The following is an 18,794-nucleotide window of genomic DNA, read 5'->3' on the forward strand; positions in this document are numbered from 1 at the left end:
AAGTGAGATGAAGGATGGTGACAAACCGACGTGTTTAAATCGGCGAATTGAAATTAATGCTCCCCTCAAAGCTGGTTCTGCTGACGACACATTAAAGCTACTACACTGGTTAAGTAAAATAAATGTTTGTTTCTAGACATGAAGTATTCAGACAAATATTGCAGGGTGTAAAATTATTAATGTTTTGTAAGGTAAAGGCTGGATTAAAGATCAATAGGATGAAGTGCTGTCCTTTAAGTTTTAAGGGGTTCAAGGAGTTTATGTATATGTTCTTCACAGTCTAATATGTTTTTTTATTTGCTTCATTATTTACTGACCTTACAAGCTTTCTTTCCTTAAATTCAAAGCAACAATGGACATTTCATCTCTCCTATATAATTTATGGCTGTGTCCTTTTGTCTCAGAGATACTGACACGTCAAGATACTTTTAAACAATGTCTTGTTGCATAAATTATTCATGTGTTTTATTTATTTATCAAAAAATTATATTTAAAAAAAGATTATCCTTGAAGGTACTAATTATCCACATAGAGTTTGTCACTACTTGGAAACACCCCAGGCAATCCTTTACACAAAGAAAGTTGTGAGGAAAAGCTGTTGGATATATTGATTGAAATGGTCCTGCATTAACACAGCAACCAAGAGGTCCTCAGCCGCCTGTCTAAGAGGCAGGGCTAGACCACAGGCTCCTTTTTGTCCCCTTCCTTCACAATTTACTGCCGATGGCAGAGAGTGGTATTTATTTTCCTCAGTCTGTGCTTTGCTATCCTGCAGTTGGCAGAGTGATTTTGTAGAATAGAAACATTATAGACTGTTAGTGTCAGAGTGTTAAATGTGATGTATAGAGCTGTGGGGTTTCTGGGGGAGGGCGGGGTGGGCGGAGGGGGGAGAGAGGAGGTGAGCACCACCGGCCATGACTGCAGCGAGGTGCTCACTAGAGACATGGAGAAGAAGAGAGAAAGAGAAAGGAAGAAATAGAGATAGAGAGAAAAAGAGAAAGTAAAAGAGAGAGAGATGGCTGGAGAGATGGGAGCCATCCATAGTGAGGGATGGCAGGGTAATGTGACGGGAGGTAATGGCTCCTCTCATCCCACTAGAACAGAGGGGAGATCATTTGGGGCTGCAGCATGAGGCACCAGGCCTGTCAGTTTACCACTACCTCTGCCTGAGACCCACTTCAGGGTGGAGACAGGGACACAGTCACAAACACACACACATACATAGAAATAGATGTCCCTTATGGGTAGAGCTGGGTGCAGTCTTAAATGACATATGCTCATGCAAGCAGAGCTCCCGGTAAACAGTCTTTTTCTAATGTTGAGCAGGATTTGACTGTCTATCCTCTTTGGAAAACAGTACACCAATATTATAGAATAGTCTCTGCAAAATACTACCTCACAAAATGTCAACCTTTCTGCTGCTCTTCACTTTTTAGGGGGATTTTAGGGGGAATAGAATTGAAGGTACTATATGTGGCAGAAATAAAAGCCTGTGTGTGTGCTGTGTGCAACTGGGAAGGAATTCTCAAGAAACGGTTAACAGCCCTTTGAGCTGCTGGTCGATTTTGCCCCGTCGGCTCTGTGGCCCAGTGTGACAGAGAAGATTGGACGTCATTAAGGCGTGCACTCTGTCTGCCATCAGAAAACAATGCTGTGAAGTGCACTGGAGGCACTATGTATCGCTATTGTATGTCTGAAAAATACCAACCCTGGGGCTTAAGGAGGGACTAAAGAAATGACACAAATTGTGTGTTGTTGTTGTTATCTTTATATTGATTGTAATATTCATCTTCTGATCAATCATGTGTCAATTATGTGCATCTGGAGGATCATGACCTGGGCCCTGCTGCCTTGGGTACTGCTACTTTCACACTGCCAAGAGTAAAGCAAGTGAGAAATATGATCACTCCAATAAAATGGTCCAATTATTCTCCATTGACAACCTTCAAAATCCCTCTTTTACGGCCAATGCTGCCAAATAAAACTTTATAGCTTGAGTGGTGAGGTACACTGTCATTTTTGCATAGCATTTCCTAAGCCTGCATTTTATATGATTCCATTTATTGGACCTCAGTGACATTTTAAACTTTATTGAACAAGACTTTAAAATCTGTTGGCAGTATCTAAATCTTTTGAATGTATTTGTTTCTGACGGGAAGAGTGTCCTTTGCAATGCTAACAGTGACTTCTGTTGGGTTACATAATTCATTTATGAATTTTAAATAAGTATTTTCCATAGATAATACCCACATTGTCATTACATTAATCTGTGTTAATGTAATTCGGTTTAGCATGGTTGTACTCCTAAAATGAGAAAGAGTACTCAATAATATTTGTTATAGGTATTATAATGTATATGTATTTGTCAAATGTTCAAACATCTTTTTAGTGTATTTGGAAATATACTCTTTAGCTTTCAAATATGTGTATGACAGGATAGACAGTCAGATAGAGAATATGAGAGACAAAGAGAGATAAAAAGAAATGGGAAGATAAAATGGATGAAGAGAGTCAGAGAAGGCTAGATAGAGGAGAAAGAGAGAGACAGAGAGCGAGAGAGAGACCCTGGCCCTCTGCTCTGTGTAATTAAAAGGGGGTGTCTATCAGGGCGTCTGGGTCTTTGTGTGGGCCCATATGTTTGGCTGCTGATATAGGGAGGATTATTCTGTTTGGGAGACTGATAACAGCCTGTTTATAACCTTGGCACAGACTGCAACCTAATCTGGCAGCAGCTCTGCCCCCTCCGCACACATGCACCTCCACCCCCAAATTCTTACTGAAAAGCACATTGGCAACTCTGCCACAATGGGGAGATAGTCTTGACCCAAATTCAATGTCTGCCTGCACCTCATTCAATTTGTGTGTGCGTCCATCCTTGTTTGTGTGGGTGTGTGATTCATCTCTCATGTCGATTTGTCTGCTAGTGACTGTAAGCTTACTTTTTCATCTGTTAGTCTATAATTTCTTCTTTGTTGCCTCCAACATGACTGACTGACTGACTGGAAAGTTTTTTCTTTTGTACTCAATGCAGATTGTACGAAGGCTTTTTTATATAATTGAGTGAATCGTGATTTGAGTCTGCCACTGACAAGTGTTTTGTGATTAAAAGTTCTTTGTGTTTTTTGAATAATTGTTCTAATTTTCTACATTGGGAATATTTAAATGGCTCTGTTGGTATGCTAATTGGAACATGATTGATTTTCTAAATGTATTAAACTAGAAGGAGCAGCACTAACAATAGCTCCTTGGAGTGAAATTGTGAGTTTTTTTGCAGATACTTTGCCACTGAGTGGTGTTCAGGATTGATTGTTCAAGAACACCAGAGACATTTTAATCAAGACCTCATTATAAAGGTGAGATGGTCACGTAGTCGTTGGCAATGGGACTGCTAAGGCTTGATATCAAAAGCAGGCACTTAAACAAAAGTCTTCACCCCTCTCTATAATACACTCCAGTATGACCCCCACTTTCCTTTCAGACAGACATGTTGAGATTTGATTAATTCCATTAAAAAGGTTCATAATTTTCTCCGGAAATTGTTCAATGTATTTTTAAGTACTACAGTGTTAAAGACAACATCCTCCCCCCACACACATCCATGTCCACCAGAAAGAGTTCCATGGCCAAGAGTGACATAAGAAGAGAACTGTCAACCTGTCATAGAAGAGGGCTACAAGAGACTGGCATGGCGGGTCCCTGGAGATGCCAGACAACTGGGTCAGACTGATAATGTACTATCTGACTGGTCCCTCAACATCAACACCACTGCGGAGAGAAAGATAGAATATAACCTTGATTGTTGTCGAAATGAGAAAGGAATAATGGGTAGAGGAATAACGGAAGAGGGTAGGGATTAGAGGAGATACAATGTAAATATTTTAATTATTAAATAAGAAGTACATAAAGACTCTTTATTTTACATAAGGACAATAAAACTCTGAACTCAATTCTGACATCCTCGTTCTCAAGGTAAACTCCACAGAGAGATGGTTAACATGGGGTCATGAATTATATAGCCTCTTCATTGAATAGTCCTGCTTCAAACTGCAGTGTCTCATACCCATTTCTGTGTAAGGGCTGAACAAGTCCCTGCATCAGCAAAGTCCATTTTCCTTCCAGTGCAATATTCCAGAGAGGCCGGAGCACAAGCCTGCTGTGACTAGTCCCCCCTCCCAGCAGGTGAGGAAATCAAACAGGCCCTAAAAATAGACCGGCAGCTGGGAGCTCTTCACTTTGGAGGGAGGAGGGAGGGATGGGTAGGAGGAAGGATAGAGGGAGGGATAGAATCAGGGGTTCCAGCTGGGGAAGCAGGTGTGTGTGCAGAATGACCGTCAGGAAGCACCCAATAAAAATCTTGGAAGCTTGTTTGTGTGTGTGTGTGTGTGTGTGTATGTGTATGTGTGTGTGGCATATTGATTGTCAATTGGTCAGCCTCAGACATGGGGCTTGAGAGATCCCTGTATTTAAGTATTTTGACAAAGCTTTGGAAGGGATCCTTTATTTCCCATCGGTTGGGTTGATTTGTCTTCATGGTAATGATGTCTAGCACTGTTTGCATTATGGTATGTGGTTCATGGATATGAGCCTGGGGCAAATCAACCACACACTAGACACACACACTCCACACACACATACACACACACACTAGACACACACACTGTGACAGCAGGCGCTCTCCCTGACCCAGTATCCAGTGGAGCAGCCTGAGGGGCCAGTGATTAACGTCAAGGAGGGTCTGTCCGTTACCGCTGCCGTTGGTCCTGGCCAGCAGGGTTCCTGGTCCTCCACGTTCCACACTTCCCAACCCGCTCTTCAGATGTGGCCTGCAGGCCATGAGATTGTCACATCCACCTTCCCAGTCCTAACCCCCCCACATCCTTGCCCTGTTCTAAGAAGACTCCTTCCCCTCCTTCTGAGCCCTCTCTGTCTTTTTCTCTGAAATCCATGCTGCTAATTACTGCGATTAGCTTCATTGTTAATCAGCTGTGTTTGAGGCGATGGAGATGCAGTGGAAACTTGTTGGAAGAAACATTTGTTTAGTTAGTTTATCCTCGAGTTGCTCAACTAATGAGTTATAGGAAACGAAAAAAAGGGCAAATATGGAACTGTTTCTTTCTCCTGGCCGGAGTTAAATACCAACACTTTGTCAGACTTAGCCAGTGGACTTGAAGAGGCAGTGGTAATAGAGTTTGATGTCTTGCATTGTTTTCCTCTCAGTTGCCAGGAGCAGGCTTGGGTGAAGGGAGGATGTTGTATGGCGGGGAACAGCAACACAACTAGTCTCCTGAGGATCTCAGTAGCAGTGACAGCCAAATTGCACACTCTGCAAAAACAGAATTTTAAAAAAGTCTGCGTGTAGATCTTTATAGGATGTTCCACGGTAGATCTGGAGAGAGGAGGAAACAGTTCCCGTCTCTTCCCTGGTCGCTTTGGTCTCTCTGGGTTTTCAGTATTCATTAAGGCTCACACACACTATCTCTCAGTATGGGTTCAGTCATGCAGGAGCCTTGAAGTTGGGAATCAGAGCCACTGCGAGGATGGTTCATATTTAGGTATTGAACTTTGATTCCATTGTGATTTGAACATTTTTGGGGTGTATGCTCTGTGGCTGTAGCACATACTCTGCATGCTTGGTAGCTGGGAAACAAAATTAATTGCTGTCTCTTCTGTGTCATACATTCTCACATCATATCAGTTGGTCACATGCCAGAGAGGCTGGGTGAGGGTGGCGAGTGTGTGTGCATTGTGTGTGTGTGCATTGTGTGTGTGTGTGTTGAGGGGGGGGGGGTATTCTACCCTCCTTTAAAAGCCCTATGGAAGTCAGATCATCCAGGGTATACCTGAACCAAATACTGTCAGATGGTTTCTGTGTCTTCCCCCTTGTCAAAAAGCCCTCCCCCCTCACACGCACATACACACACAAGTTAGTCCCGCGCATGCTGCCTCCAGATGTGGCTTAATTTACTGCGACTTGGCTAATTACTGTAATTAAGGATTAATTACTGTTAATTACACTTGCATAAACTCATTGCCAGTCAAAGAGCGGGAGCCTTATGAATTGTGCCATTCATAGGAACACACACAGCATGAAACAGGGGTGTGAGGGGAGCTCTCTGAAGGAGCTTGCTTGGCCCTCTGGCCCTCCCTGATTGATGTGCTGTGGAGAGGCCCCTTGTAGGGCCACCGAAAGGGCAGGACGACGGCTCCCATGGCCCGTCACCTCTGAGCTCCAGCCTATGTTGTAGTTCCACCACTGTGGGGTCTGCTTGCTGTTATCAGCTCCTGGACACTCAGGCTAACTAGTCAGTGACACCATCCAGTGAATTGTTATAGTCTACTAAATTAGTTCAAAACAGTTCCACTCAGGTGTCCTACTGTTGACAATACCAAGCAACAAAAGCAGTTTGTGTTCACATTTCCGTGATGGCAGCTAGTGTGTCTGGTGTAATTAGACAGAGATTACAAATGTGTAGATGCTCGAGGCAGCTTTCTTATTAAAGATGAAGAGGACACCCCATGTTGTTGCTTTGGTAAACCATTGCGCCCCACGCACACACACAGGCAGAGATGAGAATACAAAACATCATCGTCATGTTATCATACTGTATTTTAACATGATAAATGAGCATCACTGGCTTTTACAGCTCAGCTATATGGTATGATATCACATTGAGAGCTTTCCACACCAACGCTAACCACCCACTGGGATTGCTGGTGGCTGCTCTGCCCTCCATACATAAGTGTGCATCCCTTAAGACACCTTAAGATGGACCTTGGACTAGTGGGGTAGAATAATGTTCCCAGATTAAAATAATTGCATAATTATTTGAATGAAGGTCTTTTAAGTTTGAGCGTGGTGACTGGTGTGTGTGGGCAAGTAGGAAAGCGGTTGTAGGGGGAGGAAGGGGTGTAAATGGCCTTTCCTCTGGTGCTGGCTGCCTCGTTATCAGCACAGCCCCCCAGGCCCCGAGCACGGCCTGTCTAAGCCTCAGATGGCGATGGTAATTACCGTTATTAGAAGTAGCTGCGGGGGGAGCTTGCTCTGTAAAAACCCAAGCTGGCTGGCTGGGTGAGTGGCTGGCTGGGTGACCGGCTGACTGGTTGCCCTCTCAAACCGATTCTGCTGCTACATGAGACTACAGGTCACTAGTGGGGAGACAGAGATGGAGAGAGGAGAAAAATGGGGAAGATGGCAGGAGAAAGAAGCAGAGGGGGACAAGCGGCCACCAAATCCTCCTAATGTGACGCCTGTCAGCTCCTCTCCCACCAGCTGTCACCTCCCAAACGCACTGGGATTCATTTTTTTAATTGACACCTCACTTTCCTATTCCATTTCTCTTTTTCGCTTCTATCCTCCCTTCCCCCACCCCCAACCCCCCCTTCCATTATCAGCTCCCCCCTTCCACCATCACCTTTCTTCTTTCTCTCCCTCCCCATTGATGGGGCTTGTTGTCATTGTTTTGGATCCTCCTTGACATTGTCCTAGCCCCCCCCCCCTGATCATTCCAAAAAGGACATTCTCCCCAGCTCTAACCACTCCTGATGAAGACACCAAAGATGAGAGCTAAAAGCATAAAGAAAGTGTTTTAGAGCAGCTTCATGTGCCCTTGTATGTGGCTGACTGTTCTGTGCCCTTTTTCAGTAGATGGAGCAAATATCAGAGAAGGGGGCTGGTAGGGGATACCATCAAAATAAGAACGTATACATTTAGCAGATGCTTTTCATCCAAACTAATGCAAAGGGGGGCATTTTAACCTGTGATCTCTTGATCTGTAGTCAAAAGCTCTACCAAGGAACTATACCTATATCATTTAACAGCACTTGTTGAATAATGAATAATGTACTTGATTTCCAATGCTAATAGGTCGATCAAGAAAGTAAATAGGCTAGATGACTCATAGCTTTTTCTATAGGCTTGTGAGAGATTCTAATCTCTTAGGTGGTTAGTGGTTAGAAAGTTAATTTTCCATGTTCCCATGACATACCTTTAGAACATGCAGGTTTGTGACTATGATTGCTTCAAGAACTGGGTAACAAGTGGTAGTTCTGGTACTTGTCATGTGTAAATCACAGAACCGTTTTCAGGTTGCCAGGTTAGTGTTTTTTCCCATCCTAGAATGGTATGTGGCAGGGATGAATGGTGGTGATGTTACATTATCATGTGGCTGTCGCTTTCACTCCCATTGACTGCTCTGTGACAGGCCCAAACACTCTCTTCTTTCTCCCACACACATTCACTAGCAAACACACGCACACACACAAACTGGCCTGCATCAGGACTCAATTTATTAACCGCTGAAACCCTGGATGACGTGTGCCCACTGCCCACAGAATCAATACATAATACAGCCACACATGCTGCCCAGCCCCAGCCCTGGTGAGTGTGACTTGCAGAGCTAAGCAGGGGGTAGACACACATACAGCACTGCAGAACAGAGTGTATTGTGTTACAGCATCGATGTGAAATGGATACGGTCCAGCGCTGGGTGGTAGCTGCCAGTCAGACAAGGCGAGGAGGGTAAACCTTCATCATGACTGTCAGGGACATCACGGCTGCCTTGTTTAACCGTACATCTTCCTAATTGTGACAGAATACTTCAACATCATTAATTAAACATGCTTTCATTTTTAAACGCTCAGGGGGAGCCTGCACTGGGAATGTTGTCTGCCAATACACATGTACTGTGTGTGTGTGTGTGTGTGTGTGTGCATGCATGTGAGGGGATGGTTTAGTTATGTACAGTGTACAGTGCTTTTTTATCTCCCAGAAGGGCTGACAGGTTATACATAAACCAGTAAAACAACAAGCAAGGAAAAACCAAATAAGTAATTGAGATATTATAATAAAGGTGGCCTGTGGTGAATTGCTATGGCTTCTTCCATAATGATTATGATAACATGTTTACAGTGTGTCAGAGTTCACCCTAAGATATTAGGCTAGTGTTGAGCACTAAACGATTTCATAGCTATTATTGAACACAACTAAATAAAGCTGGTGGCTATGTAAAGGGTAATTACGTCATGGCAGAGTGAATTGTATGATTATCCTTATTAATTGTGTTTATTTAATCCATGTCATGCTTTTAGTCCTGCTCTGGAGGATGTAAAGGATGAATAAATCACTGGTGTTGCTCATTAAATGTCCACTCCAATTGAGAGTAGCCAACGCTATAGCTTTACTGGCAAGCATGTGCGCTCGCACATACATATATTCACACACTCCTCATCTACAGTCAGGAAAAGCTACACCTTTTTCACCTCCTTTGAGCCAAAGAGACAGGCCCTGCTCCTTTACTTAGGGAGCCTCCTGGTGGTAGACAGAGGAAGAACAGTCTGGTGCACACTTCATCGATAGAATGTTGTCCTGGTAGACCATGATAATTAGCTGGTGAAAGATACTGTTTCACGCCACTGTTGGTATATGATACAACCTATGTATATGTGGGGTAGAGGGAGATGGGGCTGTGGCATACATTTGATCAGTTATCTGCCAGAAAACATAATTTTACATCTGGTTGTGTGTGCGTATGTTGTAGCAGACCATAGTGCCTGTGGGAGTGTGAAGTAAAGGTTCAAACCATGGCCACTCGTCCACCTAGACCAGATGAAGAACACACCATTTGAACAAGTTTTAACTATGTTATTGTTGCAATTTCTACTTTTCCTTAAAACGACCTACTGAAACAATGTACTATTTGTCATATGCACTATTTGTATTTAGAGTCAAAATTAATCAAATGATTAATTAATTAATGAAAAACTAAATTAATATGTAATAAGACTAGTTGTGTTAAAGTTGAATTGATTAAAATTAGCATTCAGTTGGCTAGTGATTATACTATTATTCCCCGATATTGTGGTAGCTGTTGCCATTGATGTTAGATGGCTGTAATTAAATGAGTTTTAATCAAAAATCATCATAACAGCCTCATTCCAGTCAAGTATCTTGATATAATGTCAGATGTCCAACTGTAAAGCTACAGTAGGTAAACATCGCAGCTCACTAAAAAGAAGAGCAAAGACAAATGGACTCTGCTGAAAGTCTGTGTTAATTAATTAGAATGATATTTAAAAAATCAATGAAATTATGTTTTTATTATCTTGTATCGCTGCCAGACTCTGTGAAACTATGGGTTTTATGGCACAGATGTGAGCTATTAAATGAATGGTCATATTTCAGACTGTATAGTTGGATAGTAGAATAATATGTAAAATAATGTTTTTTTCCAGATTAGCCAACAAACACCTCCCAGACAGATACCGAATAATATCTCAGAATCTAACATCTCAGATACTGTACTGTGTCACTGTGTCACGGTCATGTACAGTGCAAGTAGAACTACTATATTTTGAGATATTGAAATTACCTTGTACTTTCATGACAAGAATAGAAACTGTGAAACTTTTTCCATACCGACATATGTGCCTCTCTTCTGCAGTACTCAGTATCCGTGGCGCCCAAGAGGAGGAGCCGCCAGACGCCCAGCTCATGCGATTGGACAACATGCTCCTGGCAGAGGGTGTGTCTGGACCAGAAAAAGGGGGTGGCTCTGCGGCAGCCGCAGCAGCTGCAGCAGCAGCAGGAGGCGTGGGGCCGGACAACTCAGCCGAACACTCAGATTACCGGGCCAAACTGACCCAGATTAGGCAGATATACCACACAGAGCTGGAGAAGTACGAACAGGTAGGAGAGACCTGGAAAGCTCTGGATCCAAACACACAGCCAAGGCCCAGTCCAAAAGGTCTAAACTCTGCCAGTCACCTAATCCAAATCCAAGTAGTTTTATTGTTGACATGTTAAGCAAAATGTTAGTAAATGTTTTCAGTGTTAGACATTACTTTAAATGGTCACTCTAGAATTGTTTTTAATCCATCCGAAAAACAAAACTTTTTGTTGCCCTTATTTTGTTCCTTTTATGATAATCTTCTCTTCAAACCAGATCTCTCATGGCATCTCATGAGTAACCAAGCTCTAAACGTAAATTTGCACCTGGCAGTAATTGTATCAGTCACACACCAGCACAGTGCCAAGAAAGTCAACATGCTGTCATTCTTTTTGACGTCAAAATACTTCAAAATATTGCCGGCTTTTATGAGCAAGGCAGTAATCAGCACCAACTGTCAGTATGCATATACACCTGAGTATGCCCTGTGTCACCACGCTATGTTCATTGTGTAGTGCATGAGTGAATGGTGCTGCGTGTGTAGGAGCGGAACGTACGTGGTATTGTTTTTTAACTGATGTGGTGACAGTCGACAGACACCCCAACTCAGAATGCCAGGCTCAGCCTTTGACTGATGCTGACAGAGAAGTAGAAAACGAGGCAACAACGACAAGGAAAAAAGACAGAGAAACATGGAGAAAGAAAGAGAGCTCGGACCCATTGAACTTGAACAAAACTGAAAGTCTGCTGTCATTTTGTCTTCACTTGTCAATAGTTTTTTTTCCTGTGCTGTACACCCCTTCTATATTCATAGAGCACATCACTCAGCCTCTTTCGACATAAAACTTTGAATACTGTAACTTCATCTGTAACTTCTGTAACTGCTTCACAATAACAACCCCCATCAAAATGTTAACCATCCAGTTGGCACTCAAAGGATTCCCCCTCTTCTTTCCATGCCTATCTGTGGTTGTGTGTGTGTGTGTGTATGATTGCCGGTGTGTATGGTTACCTGTGTGTGTGTATGTATGTAGGCCTGTAACGAGTTCACTACCCATGTGATGAACCTGCTGAGGGAGCAGTCTCGGACACGTCCCATCTCGCCCAAGGAGATCGAGCGCATGGTGGGCATCATCCACCGCAAGTTCTCCTCCATCCAGATGCAGCTGAAGCAGAGCACCTGCGAGGCAGTCATGATCCTGCGCTCCAGATTCCTTGACGCCAGGTCTGTCTATGCGTGTCTGTACTTTGTGTCCGTACAGGTGTGCGAACTGGTAGAGCTCAGAATTTCAGATTTGAGTGTTTACCTTTTTGCGGTTGTAAATAGAAGAGAAAGACTAGATCCCCTTTGCCTGTTCAGAAGTACTTCTGAGTGGCTTATCCTCACACTCATTACACACTGTGCTCAACACACTCATTGCCCATTACCCCCCTCCCCCTTTTACCTTAAAGACGGAAGAGGAGGAACTTCAATAAGCAGGCAACGGAGATCCTGAATGAGTACTTCTACTCTCACCTCAGTAACCCCTACCCCAGTGAGGAGGCCAAGGAGGAGCTGGCCAAGAAGTGCAGCATCACAGTCTCCCAGGTGCAGTAACCTACCCTACCACACCACACAACATCTGCAGGAGCAACAGAGGTATTTCTATAACCACAGTCAGTCATAAAGTCGTAAAGTGCACCCAAGTTTAGTTAAAATGCTTTGAACTACACAGTATTGTCAGTGGTGAAATGCTCAAAGCTGTGTTGTCGTTGAAGTTCTACTAATTCAAAAACATCTATACATGATTAGTTACTGTTTTTTACAGACGGGATGTATTTATTTCTTTGGACTCTCCAGGTATCCAACTGGTTTGGTAACAAGAGAATCCGATACAAGAAGAACATTGGTAAATTTCAGGAGGAGGCCAACATGTACGCAGCAAAGACGGCTGTGAGTGCAACGAGCGTGTCTGCTCAAGGCAGCCAGGCCAACTCACCCTCGACCCCCAACTCAGCAGGTCAGCACAAGACAATGAGAAACAAATACAATCGTTTCAGCTTGCGACTCAGATACAACATGTGAAAGAGGGACACAATGACCTTTTCCCAGACCTCCGCTGAAGAACCTGATCCTTGGGTCTCTCTATCTCTATCACTCCCTACTTCCCCAAATTCCTTGATTTTTCTCTATATCTTTCCCCTTTTCTCTCCCATCTCTGTCTGCGTGGTGGGTTTTGTCTGGTGAGCTGGGTGGGATGTATTGACCGTCTGGTCCCCTCGAGGCTCATCCATCCTGCTCCTTGTCCGGTTGACCTCCTGTAGGTCATTAAGCTGCTGAAAGGGCACTCCAAGTCTTTAGTCATATAGGGAGTTTTCCACAGTATTGGATTATGGCCAGAGTTTTTTTTCCTGTCCAAATCTAGTTAGGCAGTTCTCTCTCACGTCTGTGGACATACAGTCCATTAAAGGACAACGGATTATTTCGGTCTTCCTGCAGATCAATTAGTGCTTCCTTAATGACACACTAGTAACAAGCAACTTTGACAATGAAACCATACATCTAGTCCACGTAGGTTATGGCCCAGTTTTGACCTCAGTGCCTGCATGGCTATTGGTCATATTGCTATTCTGTTGTATTATTGTATTGTCGTAATATCATGCCTATCAGCCCTTCGGGTCTAATCTTTAAAACTTTTCTAAAACTGCCTTTTTCTTTCATTTTTAACAAAATTGTAATCATAATTTAGGCAGTAAATGGTTGCCTTTATCCTCAATCTCAAATGTGTTGCTGCTATCCCACCCTTACCCCACTCTTACTAATCCACTTACTGCATTTTTGCTGTTGCATGATTGTGTTTATTCCTCTCTTCCTGCCTTCACCTCTTTCTGTATATATTTATCTCTCTTTCTGTGTGCCTGTGTGTCTCTCTCTCTCTTTCTCTCTCTCGCTTTCTGTCCTCCCAGGTTCTGCTGGCTCTTTTAACATGTCCAATTCCGGAGACTTATTCATGAGTGTGCAGTCTCTCAATGGGGACTCGTACCAGGGGGGGCAGGTGGGAGCCAACATTCAGTCCCAGGTAGGCACCTCTTCCATCAGGGCCTGGATTAGATGTGTTGTTGTTTTAGAGCAGCCCATCAGAGATAGATAGTCTCTTGACCTTAACCAGCGAGTCAGAGAAGTCACACTTTGCCCTTGGCAAAATACTAATATGGTGGTCATTGTCAACTCACAATTGTATAAACAACTACGACAGATTTGGAAACAATACAACAGCAATCAACACCCTTGACAAGGGTTACCATAGCCACTGGTGCCCAACAGACCCTGACCTTGCCCAGATGGACAAGAATGACCAACACAAGGTTTCTGGGTGTTGGGGTTCTCACCCTGGGTTGGAGAGTCACCCGTGGTGACATTCTCATTTTAATCAAGCCCTTCAGCCCCATCCCTTTATCCAGTCTTTCATTTCTTTTTAAATCAGCTTTCCAAAAGCTTTGGGTATCGTATGAATATGCAGAAGCATAATACCCTCAGGAAGAAGTGGGCTCTCGGGTTGAAAGCTAATTGAAACCAATGTCCTTATCGAAAGGTTATTTGTCCAAGTGTTACAAAATGGCTTCCCAGTCACTGAGGATAAGCAATGAGCTGAATATGTTAGATATATTACATTTGAGGCTCAGGGCCTCATTTACTAACAAGATTGCACCCATTTCAGGCGTGAAATAGCGGGTAAAGACATAACACCGTATTTACAAAGGCAGCGCACTTGAGTAAAAACGCAGATTACCGCTGCTGGGAGGGTATAAGGGAAAAGGGGTGTGTATATTTCTTGCTCCTATTTGGCGCAACGTTTTTTCCTCGAATCACCCATGGTGGCAGGAACATGCAGGCAATTTTTCCCATCTTTTAACGGCGCGCTAATTAACACTGATGGGCAGGGGCACCGTATAGGGGAAAGGTTAGGATGATTCTAAGGGCCCCTGACTGATTCTAAGGGCCCCTGACTGAAAATTGAAAAACTAATAGAAATGATCTATTAGTCTATTAGAAATTATGATTTTGTAATCTTTTTTTCATGGGGCCAAAAATTCCTGGCGGCGCCCCTGCTAATGGGCGCTGATTGCCCAACGAGGATTTGGTTTGATAAATACCACGCAAAATGCGGAAATACACCGTCCGCTATTTGCGGTTGGGCAAAGGTGCAGATTCAGCTGCGGCCGCAATGTTCGTAAATGAGGCCCTCAGAGCGCTGCTGTTGTATTGTATTGTATTGTAAAATAATATGCATTACAAGTTCCCCGGTGTTCCTGTATGGTATTTGGAATTGTTTATCACTGCCCTTTTTCATGTTTATTGTCTCATTCTGGGGCCAGAACATTCAGAAAGCTTGGCGGTAACCTTTTCAGTACCCTTTTTGCTATCAACCTGACCTTTTCATGGCTCTTTTTGTCACAGGGAGCTTTTGTTTGAAACATCCGTGCATCTGTCTGTTCCAGGTGGATACTCTTCGCCATGTTATCAGCCAGACAGGAGGATACAGTGACAGCCTTGCCGCCAACCAGCTGTACAGTCCACAGGGCATCAACGTAAGACAAAAACAAAACAACCTTGATTCTTTATGAATGTATTTTTATTGCTTTTTCTACCTTCGTTCCTTTGGTACCCCCACATTGTTTTATTGAAAAGGTAGCTGTGTCTGCTCCTAGGCAGTGTCTGTCAGAGCTGTGCTCACACTGCTCTCAGCTCTCGTCCTGCCCTGGGTGGCACAGCAAGGACACACGTTGGGATGGGGGGGGGGGGGGGCGGCCCTTTCATGCTCCTGGCTGTCTGAGGACATCAGCTTTGCCGAGTCACCTACAGCCATCAAGAGCAACGGCACAGGTGTTGTGTTGTCACCCTAAAGACAGCAAAACAGTTAGCCTGTGCTGTCAGGTATACCTAAAGGAGTAAAAGAGATGTGGAGCAGCACGTTTCATGGTCACCTCTCTTCAGGCCAGAACAGGGAACAGAGACTCATAGCTAATTGAGACAGGGGGGGGGGAGGGGGCTTCGGAGCCAACAGAGCAGAGGAAGGTGTTTTCACTTTTAAGGCATACTTATTTGACACCCGACCACTTGTTCCATATCTAAAACTTTGATTAGGAGCTTAACTTGGAAAGTGTTATTATTTAGTAGTATTTATAAACTATCCTCTTGCTCCCTGAAGATTTCACAGAGACCGGAGAGTGTTCCTGGGTTGTCACTGCAATCCTTGAATTTTAATTACACCTTTGATAGGGTGTTGCAGAAGCACATGATTTGAAAAGTATTTTTATTCTTGCTTCAAAATTCGATGACAGACTGACTCAGTGTAAAATAACAGGGTTGGAAAATAAGAGGGTGCCAAAGCCCATTTCCAGCATTCACTGATGGCATGGAAATTGCCATTAATGTGCCAAATGCTCTTTAGCAGGGGCCTATCTCCGGTATGGCCTCCCTTCTCCAAAGCCATTATATTTCCCTCCCAATAGACTGTGTGATAATTTCCTATAATCGATCCACCCACCAGACGTCTTAGGGTTTCAGAGTGTTTGTAAATGGTCTGTAGATCCTTAGAAATATCCACCCATTGTTAGTGTTGTGGAGGGTGAGCCTGTCTGATGTGCATAAATCCCTAAATTGTTTCTCCATAGATTGCATCTAATTAACAGGATAGGAAAAGGAATGTTGTATTATCAGCACAAACCAGAGATGACTAATAGCAATGTTCAACAATCATTTTGAGTTGTCTGTCTTGTCTCTCCACAGACAAACGGTGGCTGGCAGGATGCCCCAACCCCCTCGTCAGTGACCTCACCCACAGAAGGACCCGGAAGTGTTCATTCGGACACCTCCAATTAAATATTTCACATTTCTCAACCAGGCCCCACAACAATGAACTGGCTTTGCCAATCACAGTATTAAAGATGAACAGAGCCTAATCTACAGAATCTTCTAGTTTGGAGGGGTGCTGCCGGATCCTAACTTACAACCTTATGACCTTTCATAAGCTGCTGATGGACATTTGGGATACATTCTGCGTCTTTCAAAATAAAAAAGATAAAAACAACAACAAAAAGGAATAGCAATGATGTTTGTACAGACTTCACAAGATGTTCAGAGAGTAAGGGTTACATTGATATTTACCTGATAAAATTAAACCCATAAAACTTTGATTGACAAATGCTTTATTCTACCTCTCTGGCAACGAAAAGGTAGAATTGTCAGAAAGTTATTTGTTTGGAAATAACGTATTTGTGAGCAAGAGGCTCCCCATCATGATTGGTTTTGCAGTCTTTTCCCTATTCATCATAGTCATATAGATGTGGCTCCCCTGTTTACAGTGTGTGCTTGTAAAACTTGCTTTTGCCCTCTACAACAAGGAAGACTCAAATGAAACTATTTAGTGTTTTCCTACTGCCCCAAACCTAATGGAAGATACAGGTCCACCTGTTGCATACAGCGTGACTAGCACTGTTTGCGGGACATTTGCAACGTATTGATTCAAGGTGGCCAAATTATGTAATGGAAATTAAGCATCCACAGCAGGTGTTTGTCTTCCTGGTTTAGCTCTTGCAAGCCCACCTTCCCTTTGTAACCTATCAAAATGTGTGTGTCTGCCATGGATTCCAGGAGGGCCGGGAAATCTTCTGTCCAACCTGTTGTCTGTTGAGGGCTTGTGAACTTGAGGGAATTTGATTTGAAAGGTAAACTTGTGAAATATGTCATGTGTAAAACTAAAATAAATACCTGTCATCAACAATCCAGATGAGCTCGATTCAAATCATTCATTGGGACGAGAGTACAAACAGGGTTTAAGTCTCATCTTACACCGTCATCCTCAATCATTTGCTCTGGTTGGGTGCTGCAGCCAATAACAGTTGAGTAAATGGTGAGGGTGGCAGAATCATAAAGTCTTTATTGTATTATCTCATGTCATTTCCTCGTTTGACCTCTCACCTCACATGTGTTTAGCTTTGTCCTTCTGCATTTGTATAACCCATTCTAAATTTTCCAAGTCTAAATCATGTTAGTCTTCAATTTTATCAAACTTTGAAATGGATGATCCAACCACCCCTTCAAAAAAACTGAGATTTGACAGTGCAGTAAAAGCAACTACATTATTCCAAGTTTGTATTTTCTCACAGACTGCAATTTTAGAAGGCAGATACTTTTCAATATTGCCAAATGTAGCTATAAACCAAAACACAGTTTGACATGTCCATCCAAAGTTTATTTTATCACAGTGCCATTCATGTTCATCCAATCCTGTATGTTTCATCACTCATCCTAATGATGTTGCTATACAGGTCCTGAAAAATAGGAGCCATCTGAACTATGTCTAATTGAACAATATTGTTGAACTGTCCGGTAGAAAATCATTTCAGCAGAAAAATGTATTTCAAGGTTCTGTGTAACTAAGTTTGTTTTTCAGTACATTAAATCAGAATCCATTTAAACAGGGAAGTCGTTATGATAATATAATTTCAACAGTAACGCTTGCTCTATTAATGCAGGTAACACCAGGTCTGAACTTTAGGCCAGGAGATGGTTTTTGCTCTATGATGAAGAATAATTTTCTCAATATGTATTATAATTCCCCCCTTTGTGAAAACACAATGCTTTTCAATACTTTTCACAATAGAGCGATAACGCCCAAAAACCAGTTGTAATGGCATTTATAAATTTTTAAACATTAGTTTGCTGTAACATGCTTGAGTTACTGGTATCAAAAACAAAAGGAAATTCAGACTTTTCAATTGATTATCATCCATATTTAGAAACCATTCTAGATGCTAACAACCATAATATGGAACAAAAAAGGGACTTTTTCACATTTTCCACCATTTTGATATTGTTGTGTGGGATATATGTTTTAGTGTATTTTTTTTCTTTTGTATGCTACAGTTGTATACTTGCTTTCCCACCTATTTAAATTCATTCATGTTCTTAGCTCATGTGTTTATGTGCACCATAGTGCTTGACTTACTTTGTTGAAAAAGGGATTAAAATGCGATGTAATACAACACAACCAAGAAGTTGCATTTCATCTTTCAATACTTAAAAAGAATATCCCTTCTCAGTCAATTAATCAATTGAATTTGTTTTTGTATGTGACATAAATATGT

At 42.7% G+C, this 18,794-nt stretch overlaps 1 protein-coding gene across 2 annotated transcripts in view; it reads left to right on the forward strand.

Annotated features, from left to right (window-relative positions):
- Positions 1 to 17,430, forward strand: part of pbx1a (pre-B-cell leukemia homeobox 1a) — a 33,792-nt gene extending 16,362 nt beyond the window's left edge. The window contains exons 3-9 of one of the 2 annotated variants that reach the window (XM_084707420.1): positions 10,440 to 10,684; positions 11,699 to 11,889; positions 12,117 to 12,252; positions 12,505 to 12,664; positions 13,611 to 13,723; positions 15,144 to 15,233; positions 16,435 to 17,430. In XM_084707420.1, the coding sequence (XP_084563546.1) occupies positions 10,440 to 10,684; positions 11,699 to 11,889; positions 12,117 to 12,252; positions 12,505 to 12,664; positions 13,611 to 13,723; positions 15,144 to 15,233; positions 16,435 to 16,527 (1,028 nt within the window). In that variant the 3' untranslated portion in view covers positions 16,528 to 17,430. The remainder of the gene's footprint in view (positions 1 to 10,439; positions 10,685 to 11,698; positions 11,890 to 12,116; positions 12,253 to 12,504; positions 12,665 to 13,610; positions 13,724 to 15,143; positions 15,234 to 16,434) is intronic. The other variant, XM_084707421.1, reaches the window with a different exon arrangement.
- The last annotated feature ends 1,364 nt before the right edge of the window (positions 17,431 to 18,794 follow it).

The sequence above is a fragment of the Hypomesus nipponensis genome, chromosome 10 (assembly GCF_054491055.1).
Source record: "Hypomesus nipponensis isolate SF chromosome 10, ASM5449105v1, whole genome shotgun sequence".
NCBI lineage: Eukaryota > Metazoa > Chordata > Actinopteri > Osmeriformes > Osmeridae > Hypomesus > Hypomesus nipponensis.